This window comes from Hyaena hyaena, unplaced genomic scaffold (assembly GCF_003009895.1).
Source record: "Hyaena hyaena isolate Hyena2069 unplaced genomic scaffold, ASM300989v1 scaffold_532, whole genome shotgun sequence".
NCBI classification, from domain to species: Eukaryota; Metazoa; Chordata; class Mammalia; order Carnivora; family Hyaenidae; genus Hyaena; species Hyaena hyaena.
This window is the reverse complement of record NW_024081165.1, coordinates 1,173,728-1,188,223: the sequence shown is the minus strand read 5'-3', so window position 1 is coordinate 1,188,223 and position 14,496 is coordinate 1,173,728. Positions and strand designations below refer to the sequence as shown.

Sequence of the window (14,496 nt, the reverse complement as noted above, 5' to 3'; positions counted from 1 at the left end):
TGGATTGAATAGGCAAACAGAAGTTCTCGGGAAGAACTGATGACAGTTGATGACAAAGCCATCAACAGGAGGGGCTGGAGGGGGAGGAAGCAGGGGAGGGAGGCAGAGGGGCAGTGCAGGCTGAGGAGGTCTGGTCTATTCACTCTCACAAAGGGGAAAAACATGTTAGCTACCTATAGGCTCTCTTTTCCAGACAATTTCATTCCCACACTGCAACACTTCTTTCCTTCTCTGACCCAGTGCTCTGACAAGAGCAGCCCAGGAGATGATACTCAATCGAATGCAATATCCAAGGCCTGTTCAGGATCTGTCATTATTTGCCATGAGACTTAGGGTCTGGTTATGAATTTACCTAATAAAATGCAACCCAACCGAAAATAGAATTAATTTGCTTAGATGTACTATACTCAAAGCAGAAAACTGTGATGCTAAGTTTGCCAGTGTCATTCAGCCCACAAATATGTGGTTGCATCCGAAATTTAGTTCAGTTAGGCTGCAGATTCTGCTTGACCTATATAAGGTACAAGTTAAAATTTACAACTCTGATAGTCACATAAATATTTGAGGCTATCAAAAGCTAAAGACTTGACTACAAACCAGTAAAAAAGCCACCTGCAGAGCTCACTCAGTGAACAGTAATTTAAAAGTACAATGTGTGTAAATGATATTTTCATTAGTTTGTAGTAAAGCATAAATGTTTTCAATTCTAATCTACCTCTTGAGAGAGATACTAGGAAAACAATAGCTCATATTCTTGGACTGTACAGAAGATAGTTCTAAATATGTCTTCTAAAATACATTAAGATATATTCCCATAAAGCAGGCACCTGGGTGGCTCAGTTGGTTAAGCATCCAATTCTTGATTTCAGCTCAGGTCATGATCTCATGGTTCATGAGATTGAGCCCAACATCGGACTCTAAGCTGACAGTGTAGAGCCTGCTTGGGATTCTTGATCTCATTCTCTCTCTCTCTCTCTCTGCCCCTTGTCTTCTCTCTCCCTCTCTCAAAATAAATAAATAAACTTTAAAAAAAAAAAAAAGGCATATTCCCATGTGTGTACATAAAAGATGAAAAAGATCAAATTTACTGCAAGTAGAAATGGTCTTGAAAACCACTGATCAAGAGAAATGGTATTTCTCTTGAAGAAATTATATAACACTAGAGAAGAAATCTATTAACACGAGTCAAAGACGTGAAGGGGACAAAACCCCAGCTACATCCTTTAACTAAATTATTATAACAGGGTAAAAAATACTCCTTAGGAACACTATACACAGAACTTCCAAGTTTCATGAACATGCTACCAATTTAGGAAAAACTACTATGATGTTTACTACTTAATCTAAACCTTCATAAACTTGACATTGTTAATATACATAAATCATTTTTTTAGATTATATGCTCCATCACCCTCAGGCTTTATGTATTTTGTTCACTCCAATATCATCAATTTCCAGAATAGTGTATCATGTTGTGGGCTCTCAACAAGTACATAAAAAACTTAATACTTATAGCAAATACTCATGGTTACTCACAAAATAATTACCATCTGTGTGAATTATCATTACTGTTGTCCCTGAAACTGGGCATTCCTCAAGGTCATTTCTTGAGCTCTTGGTTATAGTTTTGTCAATAACTGCAAACTACATTTAATGGTTAAAGTAAAACGAATGTACAAATTAATTAACTACCTGTTTCCTAGCCATGCCTACCACAAGGACATGACCAACTAGACTAACTCTAGATACTGAATTCCAATTCCAGGGACTGGTGGTAGCTAAGCTGTAGTTAGTATACTGAAGCTGGTGTATTTTTCCCCAAACATGTAGTTCCCTTACATTGTGCAATTTTAGCAAAATGATACGTGGGATTTCTGAAAACATTTAGAAAACCTACAAAAATTTTAGAAATCACAACCATATAGAATGCATCAGGCTAGGAATCAAAGAAAGCTCCATTCTAATTTCAGCTTTTACCTAAATTTTTAACTCCTGAATAAGAGGTAATTTCTCTGTGCCTAGGTTTCCTTATCAGTATCTGGTCTAAACTGTTATAAGGCTAAATAAGAAGAGATTCTTAAAAACTCCTTTGGAAAAAAAGGATAATGGTATATAGATAGGGTATAACCATTATTACTTCAAAGTCATGTGAAACAATGATGTTTGGATAGACTGTTACTGGTACTACTGCCCTATCAGCAAAGGTAAATGAGAAATTAATGTAGTTTTCATAATGTTCAAACTTATTTATATTGACAAACTTATTTATATCAACTAAAGCATCTAGTAAGTATATATAAAATTAGATTATTACATAATTACATAAAGAGGCAGATCACCAAAGCTTTAACATGAACGAATGATCAGAAATACCTCATTAACACAGGTAACATACTATATCAAACGCTTCCTTAATGGTTTCCATCAAGTTGCCAGAAAGCATTAAGATGCTCAAACTTTGGAAACTACAACTTATAAACACCTAGTAAGTCACACGTCACAAAAAAGAAATTATAATCAACTTAAAATGTTAATGTACTAGCTTAATTTTAACTTTTTAAAAAATGTTTATTTATTTTTGAGAGACAGAGATAGAACTCAAGCAGCGGAGGGGCAGAAAAAGAGGGAGATACAGAATCTGAAGCAGGCTCCAGGTTATATGACTGTCAGCATAGAGCCTGATGCAGGGCTGGAACCCACAAACTGCGAGATCATGACTTGAGCCAAAGTCGAACACTTAACCGATGGAGCCACCCAGGTGCCCCTGTACTGGCTTAACTCCTTATGGAAGAGGTCATAAAATTGTCATTCTACTCCTAAAGCATACTGGATAGGGAGACCTTAGAAATTGAATAAAATGCTTTGAGCTGCATTTGATCTTCTGTTAATTCTCCCCAAACAGGTAGTATAGACAGGAGCTGGATGAAAGTGGGCAAAATCACAAGTCTGGACAGCTTAATAGCTTCCCTGAATGGCAATTCCATCCTTATTTAAAACGAACCATGAGCAACGCTCATAATTTGACCTCATCATCCACTTTTCCGAATTTCTATCACTGCTCCTTTCCTCTCCCAGAGCAGCGATTGAAATGCAGACACATTTCAGGGACCACATGAGGACAACAGTGACAGTAAGTACATCAAATGTTCAATCACACAGCCGCGGAACAATGGAGCTATACTTTTTCTTCCTTGTAAGTAAATATTTTCACGTTAATATGGAAAATCCTTTGTCACGAGACTTGTTTTTCTTTTAAATAATAATTCAGAACCATTTACCAGCAAACACCTCTGCTTTTGAAAATTATAACTATTGGACATCTAGCTAGTTCTATAAAAATTTCTAATGATAAAGACAACACAGTCTAAGAATATAATTACTGAAAGAAAATATATTATTTATACTCATAACCCTGAAGATACAGTGAAACTAACATTGCTACTAAAAAGTTGCTGAAAAATTCTTGTGGTATTCATAACTAGACTTATTTAAGGCTAAGACACATGATCCCAGAATTAACTATTAATGCTGCGGTATCATCAGCATAAGTCTAAGATATACCTTAGTCCATCTTAGTAGAGATGACAATATAAATCTACACCGAAAACCTACTGTGATGACTAATTTCAAGTAAAATCAAACATTTGAAAAAATAATGATTTTTCTGTAAATTATTACTGCCTATGATTAGAATAATAGTAAAATAATCAGCTGTCAAATAATATTTAAAATCACAAAACTGAATCAAGGACCTTTAAGTGCTATTTCTGAAACTATTCTCTTATACTGCTCTTTAAGACAATACTTCACTTACCTTGAAAATCAAGTTAGGATTAAAATTAGTACTATATGATGTTACTGAGGATTCCTATAGGATGAAATACAGACCTGAGAAGATTAATTTGCTAAGGGTAGATCTACCAGACTATAGGATGTTAATAAAGTGTGTACCAAAGCTGACGAATGAATGGAAGGAGAATATCTTTTACTCATTTACAAGTTCAGAATCTTATGAAGGAAGATGTTATATTTTTCTGTAACACCAATTGTATGTTTAATGCTTAAAAAAGTGGAGGTGAGAAAGGAGAAAAGACAAGCTGCCAGATGCTACTGAAAGGTTATCGTCACCTTGGTGAAAATGCCAAGTAAAAGGGATTAAACTCCAGCACAGTTTAAAAGCAGGCTGTCGGAGCAGCACATTAGCAGCTACACACTGAAGATGAAGCCCCTGAGAGTTAGTGTGGCCTAAGTAACTCAAGGAGGGAACATCATGAGCAGAATGGAATAATGGTAGCTAATATAATGATACATCCGTATTACTAGGTGTTCAGCATTATCCCATGTCCATTTTATCTATTCACTTATTTACTCTACTTTCAAGGGATATTAGTGTTGTTCTCAAGTGCAAATGAGGAAAGAAAGGACAATGAGATTAATGACAGTGAGGCCAGGAGACTAGAATGGATTCCAAGAGGAAATGGGAAAAAGTTTACTTACGTAGCAATTTTATATTCGTGGGCCAAAGTAAATATTTAAACGTTCAAGATTACAAGTAACTTTCAAGGCAAGACATTTTAGATGTTTCTGATTTATTTTCCTACTGAGCAGTTAATTTAAGGTAATTTTTACAAAGCCCTATGATTATCTGCAAAATAAATTCATTGTGAAAATTCCCGAAGCAACTTAAAATACATCTCCTCAAAACAGAAGAACATGCATTACAACTTAAGTATTGAGGGTCGCATGTTTTTGGTAAGTGAAAGAGTAAATCCTCTGTTCTGCTAAAACAAGAAAAAGTGATTTCAGATTGAGAATTAAACCCTACTTCCTGTACTAGGATTACTAGGAATACAATTTATCTGTGTTAGGAGTACATTCCAAATTCCAAAGCTCAGTTTACATTAATTCTACAGTAAGGGATGGATAGAGAGATCGGAAGGTGGATGAAGGGACCAAATGAGAGTTTCAGACCTAAAGAATGTGGTAATACATGGCTCTCCCAAAGGTTAGAACTACTTTTGTAACTTACCATCTTTTTTCTCTTATCCTGTTCTGTGGGTGGTTCTTCATCTTCTGTTACTTTTGGTTCTTCAAGATGAGACATTAACATACAGCTATAGTAGAAAAAAGTTTAAAATAAATAAAAAATGTCCATGTTAAAACAAACTCTGAAAATCAGAGAACATTAATGTTTCTTTGTACCAAAATGTGAGGAATAGCTAGGTAAGTACCAATTATAATTTTCAAAAAGATTTAATTACAAAAAAGATTTAATTACAAAAACATACTTCACTTTAAAAAAAGGGTCACACCGAAATATTGTAGGACATTTTACTTGAGAATTCAAGGTAGAAAGTTGTGAGGAATTTATGTATACATGATTTTTAAACCATACATCACTTATCAAAGGAAGGTGTACCCTTTACATTTTCCTAAAACTTGATACTTAGAGACATTTAAAAATTAGTGGTAATTTTTACCACTAATCTTCACGTTTAGATTATTATACATGTTTCATAACAGCAATAAATTAAATAATACCATCATTAAAACAATATTAATTATGCAATAATCTCCTGTGTGCTCCAAATGACATTACTATGCTGGGAAGAACTTGTCCCTGATAACACTTGTACATGCAGGACAGTTATAAATCATTCCATTTTGATTATCTGCACGACTGCTCCTCACCATTAACAGAGATAATAGAAATACAGTTTCCTATTCAGTCAATAGTTTCTCTCTTTCAGGGAGATAAGGAATAAATATTGTCTAGTGAATCAAATTGATGGAATAAACCTCAGGGCTTCCTAATTTGGAACAGTACAATTCAGTAATTTATCAGAGTCATAGGTTTCTAACCAATAAAACTGTGCCAAAGAAAACCTGGTTTCTCTTCTGTTTTGTAGTACAGAGGAAACGTAATTCTTGACTCAGCTGTGCAAAGAGCTTTTAATTCAAGGTTAAAGACAAGTGCTGACCCAGAAACTTGATCAGGCTCACTCTTGCAGGGGACATGAGTTTCACTTTCCCCCTATTCACCACTAAAGAAAACAATTTTTGGAACAACTACCTATGACTCAGTCAGTGCATATTGGTTGATAAAACAGTAAGAACCTTAAGCTGCAATCAAGAACAGCAAGAGCTTAATCCCGAACTCACTGCATGGACTTAACCTCCTGAAGCTGCAGTACTTTCATCCACCATGATATACTATGATGTAGCACGCCTAGGTGGGCAAGAAACTCTAGCACAAAATGAGAAATTATGAATTATCCCAGCCCAAACACTATTTAGTAAAGTGAAATGTCTAGCAAACAACCTAAATCCCAGTTTGTATTTGAGAACTGAATGAAAAGGAGGTCCTTCATACTAGCTATTTTATGTCTGCTGCAGATTTGAATTCTAGCTGCAATGAATCTGGATCTCCAGGAAAGTATGCTATAGATAGCATGCGATTCCTTCATCATATTCCAAAATCTGTTAATTTACTTGTATAGTAAAAAATCTCAGATTTTTTTACTCAGAGCCACCTGGGTGGCTCAGATGGTTAAGCATCAGACTCTTGAGTCAGGCTCAGGTCATGATCTCACAGTTTTTGAGTCAGAACCCACATCAGGCTCTGCACTGACAGTGACAGGCTGCTTGGGATTCTCTCTCTCTGCCCCTCCTCCACTCTCAAAATAAATAAACTTAAAAAAAATTTCTCTATTCTCTCTTCTCTAAGTTAAATGATTTTTCACATAAATAATGAAGTATATTTTGAATACAAATATACACTTACACACATATTTTTCTCTCCATTGACTAAAAATTACTGAGAGGGCAGAATGTTTTTCCTTTACAATTCTGCAAACTGTATTCATTTGGGTCTCTGGAAGGTGTAAAGCGGGGGGGAGGGAATGAATTTGAAAAACCAAAGATGAAATTCTCTCCTGCAGGAAAATTTCTAGTTAAAAGTCAAATCTTATTTTTTTGACCAAGATTAAGGCTAAGGAATCATGATTTACATAAAAGGCATGTGGGCAAAGAATGTAATAATAGTAATAAAATAGTAACAGTCTAAAACAGAGATGAATAATATGAGAACACAGGCAGCCAGCCACCTCTCAGAGCCCATACTGGCTCACTAAGTAGATTCAGGCACTAGAGACTGCTAAATCAGAACCTTTCCTCATAAGAAACTGATGAAACACAACCAACCGTGTTTGCCTGCAACACAGAACCTTTTATATTATTTCTAATTATAAAATATAATATTATTATATTATTTCTAATTTAAAAGATTCTGTGTTGCAAGCAAACACGGTTGGTTGAAACATGCAATAAAATCTTTCATTTAATCTCAACAAACTCCTGAAAAGTCACGATAAAACTCAAACTGACAACATGATTCCACTGGTCTCTGCAGTGGACACTTTGGTTGATTATGTAACCATCCTTCCTAAAAGAACCCTGAATCTGTCCAGTATCTTCTTCCATGCACTAAATGCTTCCATGTCACTGTTTGCTTTAGTAAAAGCTGATCCCAGGGCCAGCGGCTCCAGAAGCAATCAGAGCAGGCCTATTCCCCTAGTCATGATTATTTTCAATAGGAACATGTTTAAAATCTCTAGCTAATTCTGAATGAAAATGCTGGCTAATCCTGTCTTTCTTCTTACTTCCCAAACTTTGGCAAGGGGCTGTCAATTTCATTTCCCAATGTGTGTGTGTGTGTGTGTGTGTGTGTAAAATAACATATATAACAGTATATAATAATATATAATATATTATATATAATAATCATATGATATATATTATATGATATGTGTATATATATATATATATATAACAATTTCAGGGAAAAAAGGGAAAGCATTCTAACCAAAGACAAGTAGAGGGTAAATCAGAAGCCTCATTAATATATTTTCCTAGTTTAATGAATTACCTCCACTAACTAAAATACAAACATATAAAGAAATGCAAAACAATGACATTGAACCTCCATCTTACACCATACACAATAACCCAAAATGGTTAAGACCAGAAGCCACAACTCCTAGAAGAAAACATAAGTGGTAACCTCCTTCACATCAGTCTTCATTCAGATGACAACTCTTTTTGAATCTAATGTCAAAGCAAAGGCAACAAAAGCAAAAACACACAAATGGAAGTATACATCAAACTAAAAACAAAATTCGGAGATAGAAGAGACTGGTAGTTGTCAGAGTCACAAAAGTGGTGAGAGGTGGACCAAAATGTGTCATGGGGGTCAAATAAATGATACAAACTTACAGATATAAAATAAGCAAGTCATGGAAATATAATATATAATATAGTAAGTATAGTGAATAAACACGGTATTACATATTTGAAAGTTGCTTAGAGAATTAACCTTAAAACTACTCATCCCAAGAAAAAAAATTTATTAACTATTGATGGTGATAGACTTATTGTGGTGATCATTTTGCAAATATTGAATCATTATGTTGTACATCTGAAACTACTGTTACCAGTCAATTACACCTCAATTAAAAAAAAAAGAAAGAAAACCAGATTCTTAAACTCTGAAGAGAGCCCGCTTTCTTTTAAATGGATTCATTTCATATCCCATTCTTAAGAAATATCAGTATTAAGATCAGTAACAGCCAACTGTTCACTATCCATTTGTCGTGGAATATAAGCTTTTCTAAGTAAAAAATGGTATCATCATAAAACCAAATTAAAATCCACATCTATTTTTTTCCACATAAAATGTTACATTTAATTTTTAAATGTCTATGAGAATAGTTTTTTTACTTAAATTTAAATTCAAGTTAGTTAATACGGAGTGTAGTTGTGGTTTCAGAAGTAGAATTTTAGTGATTCGTCACTTACATAAAACACTCAGTGCTCATCACAAATGCCCTCCTTAATGCCCAGCACTCACATAGCCCATCCTCCCACCCACCTCCCCTCCAGCAACCTTAGTTTGTTCTCTATAGAGTCTTAATGTTTTGCCTCCCTCTCTGTTTTTATTTATTTTATTTTTCCTTGCCTTCTGCTGTTTATCTGTTTCGTTTCTTAAATTCCACATATGAGTGAAATCTTAGGGTATTTCTCTTTGTTTCTCTGACTTCTTTTGCTTAACATAACACACTCCAGCTCCATCCATGCTGTTGCAAATGACTAGATTTCATTCCTTTTGATCACCAAGTATTATTCCAGTGTGTGTCTGTGTGTGTGTCTGTGTATACACACCACATCTTTATCCATTCATTAGTTGATGGACATTTGGGCTCTTTCCATAATTTGACTATTGTTCATAGTCCTGCTATAAACACTGGGGTTCATGTGCCCCTTTAAATCCATATTTTTGAATCCTTTGGATAAAAACCTACTACTGCAACTACTGGGTTGCAGGGGAGAATATAGTTATGAAGACAAACTAAGGTACAAAAATAGATACACGGTGCTAGATGTAAACACCATTATCTGAAAAAATTTAGGTATGTCACACGTCCCCAAACTATAAATATGTGTCAACTGTGTATCCACACCCACCTGTCTTCAATTCTTGCCCACCTTTCCTCTACAATCTACCTCATATTCCTATCAAAGGTGCTCACCAGAAGTAGTACAACAGCTACATAAAGTGCATCCGCATCTCCCAGGCAGCACATTCTCAATTTTTACAGGGCATGTGACCCTCTTGGGTCCCTGTTTACAATGCAGCTTCTACTGCCTTACCCCAGAGATTTGGATATAATGGGTCTGGACTGGGGAAGGGAAGTGTGCTATCTTCACAAGCATCCCAGGTTGTTTCACTGATCTAAGACCACTCACTGGGAGCCTTTCCATTCCTCCCAGTCATCCTCTACGTCGCACTCCAGTGCCCCTTCTGAAGGATACATCTGTTCTCAGCACTTCCACGCTTTAAAACTGCCAATGAACCTCCACAAGCTAGTCCAAAATCCTTTTCAAGTTCCTTTACTACTTGGGTCTAATCCGAAGTTATTTGCAGTTTGCCCAGAACCCTTCTTCACCTGAAGCTGGTATTGTTCCACAGGTCCCCATTTCCCCTTCTAGGCAGGGAACTCTCTCACGTCAAAGCCTCAGCTGCTTCCTCACACAGTACAATGCCTGGCATAAACAAGTCTGAATAAAGCGATGATGTGTCAACCAGGCTTCTTTACTGTGGACCACAGGGTGCCCAGATATTTGGTTAATTATTATTCTGGGTGTTTCTAGATAAGATTAACAATGTGAATGTGCACACTGAGTAAAGCAGATTGCCCTCCCCAGTATGGGTGGGCCTCAATCCATCACTTGAAGGCTGGAACAGAGCAAAAGTTCTAATTAAAAGAGAATTCACACTCCCTGTCTTTTAGTTGGAACACCAGTCTAGTCTGGTTTTCTGACTTAGACTAGAACTTATACCACTGGCTCTCCTGCTTTTCAGAACTTTGGACTTGGACTAAAACTATACCATTGGCCCTCCTGGGTCTGTAGTTTGCCAAATGAAGATCTCGGGAATTCTCAGCCTCCATAATCACATGAGCCAACTCTTTATAATAAATCTACTGATATTTATGTGATTATAAACATAGAATAATAACTATAACTCTCTCTGGCACTCTCTCTCCCTTTATATATATATATATGTATGTATGTATATATATATATGTATGTATGTGTATATATATGTATGTATATGTATGTGTATATATGTATGTATGTATGTGTGTATATGTATGTATGTATGTGTATGTATGTATGTGTATATATATGTATGTATGTGTGTGTATATATATATATATATGTATGTATGTATATATGTATATATATTGGTTCTGTCTATATGGAAAACCCTGACTAATATACTACTTATAGAGGTGAAAAAACCAGGGTTTTCTTCCTTTGTTCCATTCTAATTTTATTCAACAAACAATATTAAGTTTCTTTGAATAAACTGTTCCAATAAACGGGAAGGGAAACTGAAGGCCAAGTTAGGTACAGAAGTAAATATTTTATGTTTCTCACGTGCCCTTTTCTGAAAGTCTGTTTATACCCTCCAGTTGAATGGACTGTAATTTTTAGAACTCTATGTAATTCACAGAATTACAGAATAGGAAGATCATCAGAGATCTAGTCTAACCTCTCTTAGAAACTTAGAAAAGTTAGGAAAATAGTTTCTCCACTGTGCTTCCCTATGTCAAATACCACCCTGGGGTAAAAAGCAATGACCAAACAATTCTGGGCAAGAAAATAGTGGTCTTATATCCTAGCTACCCAGGCAACCCAGCCCTCAAATCTAGTCCTTTCTAGTCTGGATTCCAGTAACAGTGTCTTAATCAGTTTGCTTGCCTTACATTCAACATTTTCCTTTTCTAAACCAAAACTTTCTTCCTGGCTGAGCTTGACATTGCAAGTCAGAACACCATGATTCTAGTTTTGACGACTCCACGAAACTGCTAGGACACTGCCCTTTTCTGAGTCTCTGTATCCTCATCTTTAAAACAGTAAAATTCTAAATTTTGTCCTAACAACTTCCTGACCCTCATCCTTTCTACTTGCACCATGGTATCATAATATCCACCTCCTATATCCCAAGTCCTATCCTTTCCTGAAGACTCTAACATAAAGTGCTTTTTCCTTCTCTTTCTATTAAAGCACAACCCAGAATTCTATTTTGTGTACTTTGTTCAAAACATATATAATTGTCTTTACTCATTACTAGTGTTTCATTTCACATCCTCCCTCTAACTATATTATCTATTCTAAAGAGGACAAGGAACATTTGTTTATATCCTAAATGTGTCATATACAATTGTAAACTTTGTCACACATTATGCATAAATATACAATATTTATAGTCATGTGGTATAAACGCTATGTTAACTTTTAAAAAACCTGTCTACATGCATGGTTTATTTTGGTTATAATCACAAACGTTTGAAGGTTCCACTTCATCTGAACTCTTACATTCTTGAAAGCAAGCTTATATGTCAAACCCATTATGTCTACATATGTTTAATAAGATTCAACGGTGTATATTTGCTTTCCATGCTTTTCAACAAAATATTCAAATGGAAATCATTCCCATTTCCTATAGATTGTTTATAAAGAACAAAGAAAACTGACTCAATATACTACTGATGTAAAGTCAGGCAGTCTCAAATCTCCTTAAGTCTTGCTTATCGTAATAAAACATACGCCCTTTATTAATAATAATGCGTGAAAAGGTACAGCAATTCTAACTTCAAAAGATACAATGAAATTTCAAATTAAGAGTTATATATGGATGAAATTATCAACATTCTTAATAAAAATGATTTTAACTATTCTCAGAAAAAATTAATTTTAATCATTACCTTTTAAAAGTGGTCAAGTATCACATGACTCTAATATTTAAAGGTGCCAGGGATACTTCTATCAGACAGATATAACAAAAACAGGATGCTTATTAATCATCTTTTCCCCCTAACTTGCCTAATGGGCAGGGGAATTTTGTTAGTTAAAAAAGGAACATATTCAAAACACCTTTAAAAAAGGAATTTATATGCTAAAATACACTTAGGTTATTTTTTAAAAACTTACGGTCACATCATAAAATAATTATTAGGCCAAAGAAGTCCAATTTATCATTGCACTTCAACAAATTAAAGCTGATGTCAAGATCAGACTAATTATAAGCAAAACAAATCCAATCTTTTCTTTATAAAACACAAAATTTAAAAGTCACCACACTGTGCTTATATAGTACTGAACAAAAATGATTAGAATATAATTAATTACCCCCGCTCCGCCCACCCCCACCCTCCCCACCCCCGCCAAGTTTAAGTGCAATTAATTAAATTATCCACCTACTCTTTATAAGTTCCTGTCTCAGGGTCTTCCGTCATGACATCGTGTAAGCCTTCCACTGAGATATTTATAATCCCACAGAATTTATCTTGGATGACACTAAAATTAAAGAAGAGCAAAACAAATTAAACTGGAGTATTTTAACAGGTAGTTCTTTTTTATTCTTTTCTTTTTCTAGGTATCCCTTTAAACATGAAGAGGAATTTTAGTTCTCAAGTAAAAAAGAAAGGAAACTTTCAAAATATTTCTTATAACCGAAACTTTACCCTTGCATATAACATTGATATTTAAAATATTTCTCTTTCAATATTAACATGTTTAAATACTAAAAAGGTAGATCAGATAGGAAAAATATACTTAAGTAGTCTCTAACTTACTACAATACTGTGTTGATTTTATAACTAAAAAGGTAAAGATACAAAAATGTTCAAGATTAAAAATCACTATTTTTCTAAAGACAACACAGGAAAAAGAAAAGACAAATCGTAGACTGGGAAAAGTATTTGTAAAACATACATATGATAAAGGACTTGAATGCAGAACATATAAAGAACTCTATAAGTTCAAGAAGAAGACCACTCTATTTAAAAATTGGCAAAACCTTTGGCAGACTCTTCACTAAAAATATAAAGACATTGAAATATAAATATTTCAATATATTTCAATATAATAACATTGAAAATACATTCAATGTTATAAGGCATCAGAGAAATGCAAATTAAAACCGCAAAGACATTTTGGATTAAAAGTTACATTAAGATAGTGACAATACCAAGTGCTGACACGGATGAAAAACAACAGGACCTCTCATACATACAATGCTGGCAAGAATAAAAAACGGTATCCGTTTTAGAAAACACATAGGTGGTTTTTATAAAGTTAGCCCACTCCACGCTAAACAGTAATCCACATCTATGTATTTACGCAAGACTGAAACAAGTCCCTTCAGATCTGTATGTAAACATTTATCGTAGCTTTCTTCATAATAATTCACAACTGCAAAGGACCCAAATATCCATCAACTAGTGAATGGATAAACATACTGTGGGACATTTATTCAACAAAATAGTGGTCAGCAATAAAAATGACGTAAAGATACATGCAACAACTTGGATAAATCTCAAAAACATTATGCTAAAAGAAGTAAAAGGCTCAAAATGCTACACATTGTAGGACTCCTTTTATGCGACTTTCTGGAAAGGCAAAATTATTTGTTCAGTGGCTGCTAGACAAAGAGACACAAGGGAAATTATGGGGGTGATGGGAGTGCTCTAGAGTGTGTGTGGTACTGGTTATACACCGTGCACATCTGTGAACACTTTATGCTTAAAGGAGTTCTACTCTTTTATACTTTTTTTTTTTAACTTTTATTTTTTTTTTTTTGAAAGGGAGAGCGTGAGCAAGCATAGCACAGAGCCCAACAGACCCATGAGCTTGATCTCACAACCCATGAGACCACAACCTGAGCCAAAATCAAGAGTCAGACACCCAACCAAATGTGCCAGCCGTGCCCAATATGTAACTATACTTTAATGAATCTGACTTTTAATTTTTTTTAATGTTTATTTATTTTGAAGGGGATAGAGAGCATGAGCAGAGGAGGGGCAGAGACAGAGAGGGAAACAGAGAATCCGAACCAGGCTCCAGGCTCTGAGCTGTTAGCACAGAGCC

At 34.9% G+C, this 14,496-nt stretch overlaps 1 protein-coding gene across 1 annotated transcript in view; it reads right to left on the bottom strand.

Moving 5' to 3' along the window:
• IPO11 (importin 11) overlaps positions 1–14,496 on the bottom strand; it is a 197,697-nt gene that overhangs the window by 22,170 nt on the left and 161,031 nt on the right. Inside the window, exons 28-29 of the mRNA XM_039255589.1 lie at positions 12,829–12,924; positions 5,030–5,114 (exon numbers count right to left, since the gene is read on the bottom strand). Coding sequence (XP_039111520.1) covers positions 5,030–5,114; positions 12,829–12,924 — 181 coding nt within the window. The remainder of the gene's footprint in view (positions 1–5,029; positions 5,115–12,828; positions 12,925–14,496) is intronic.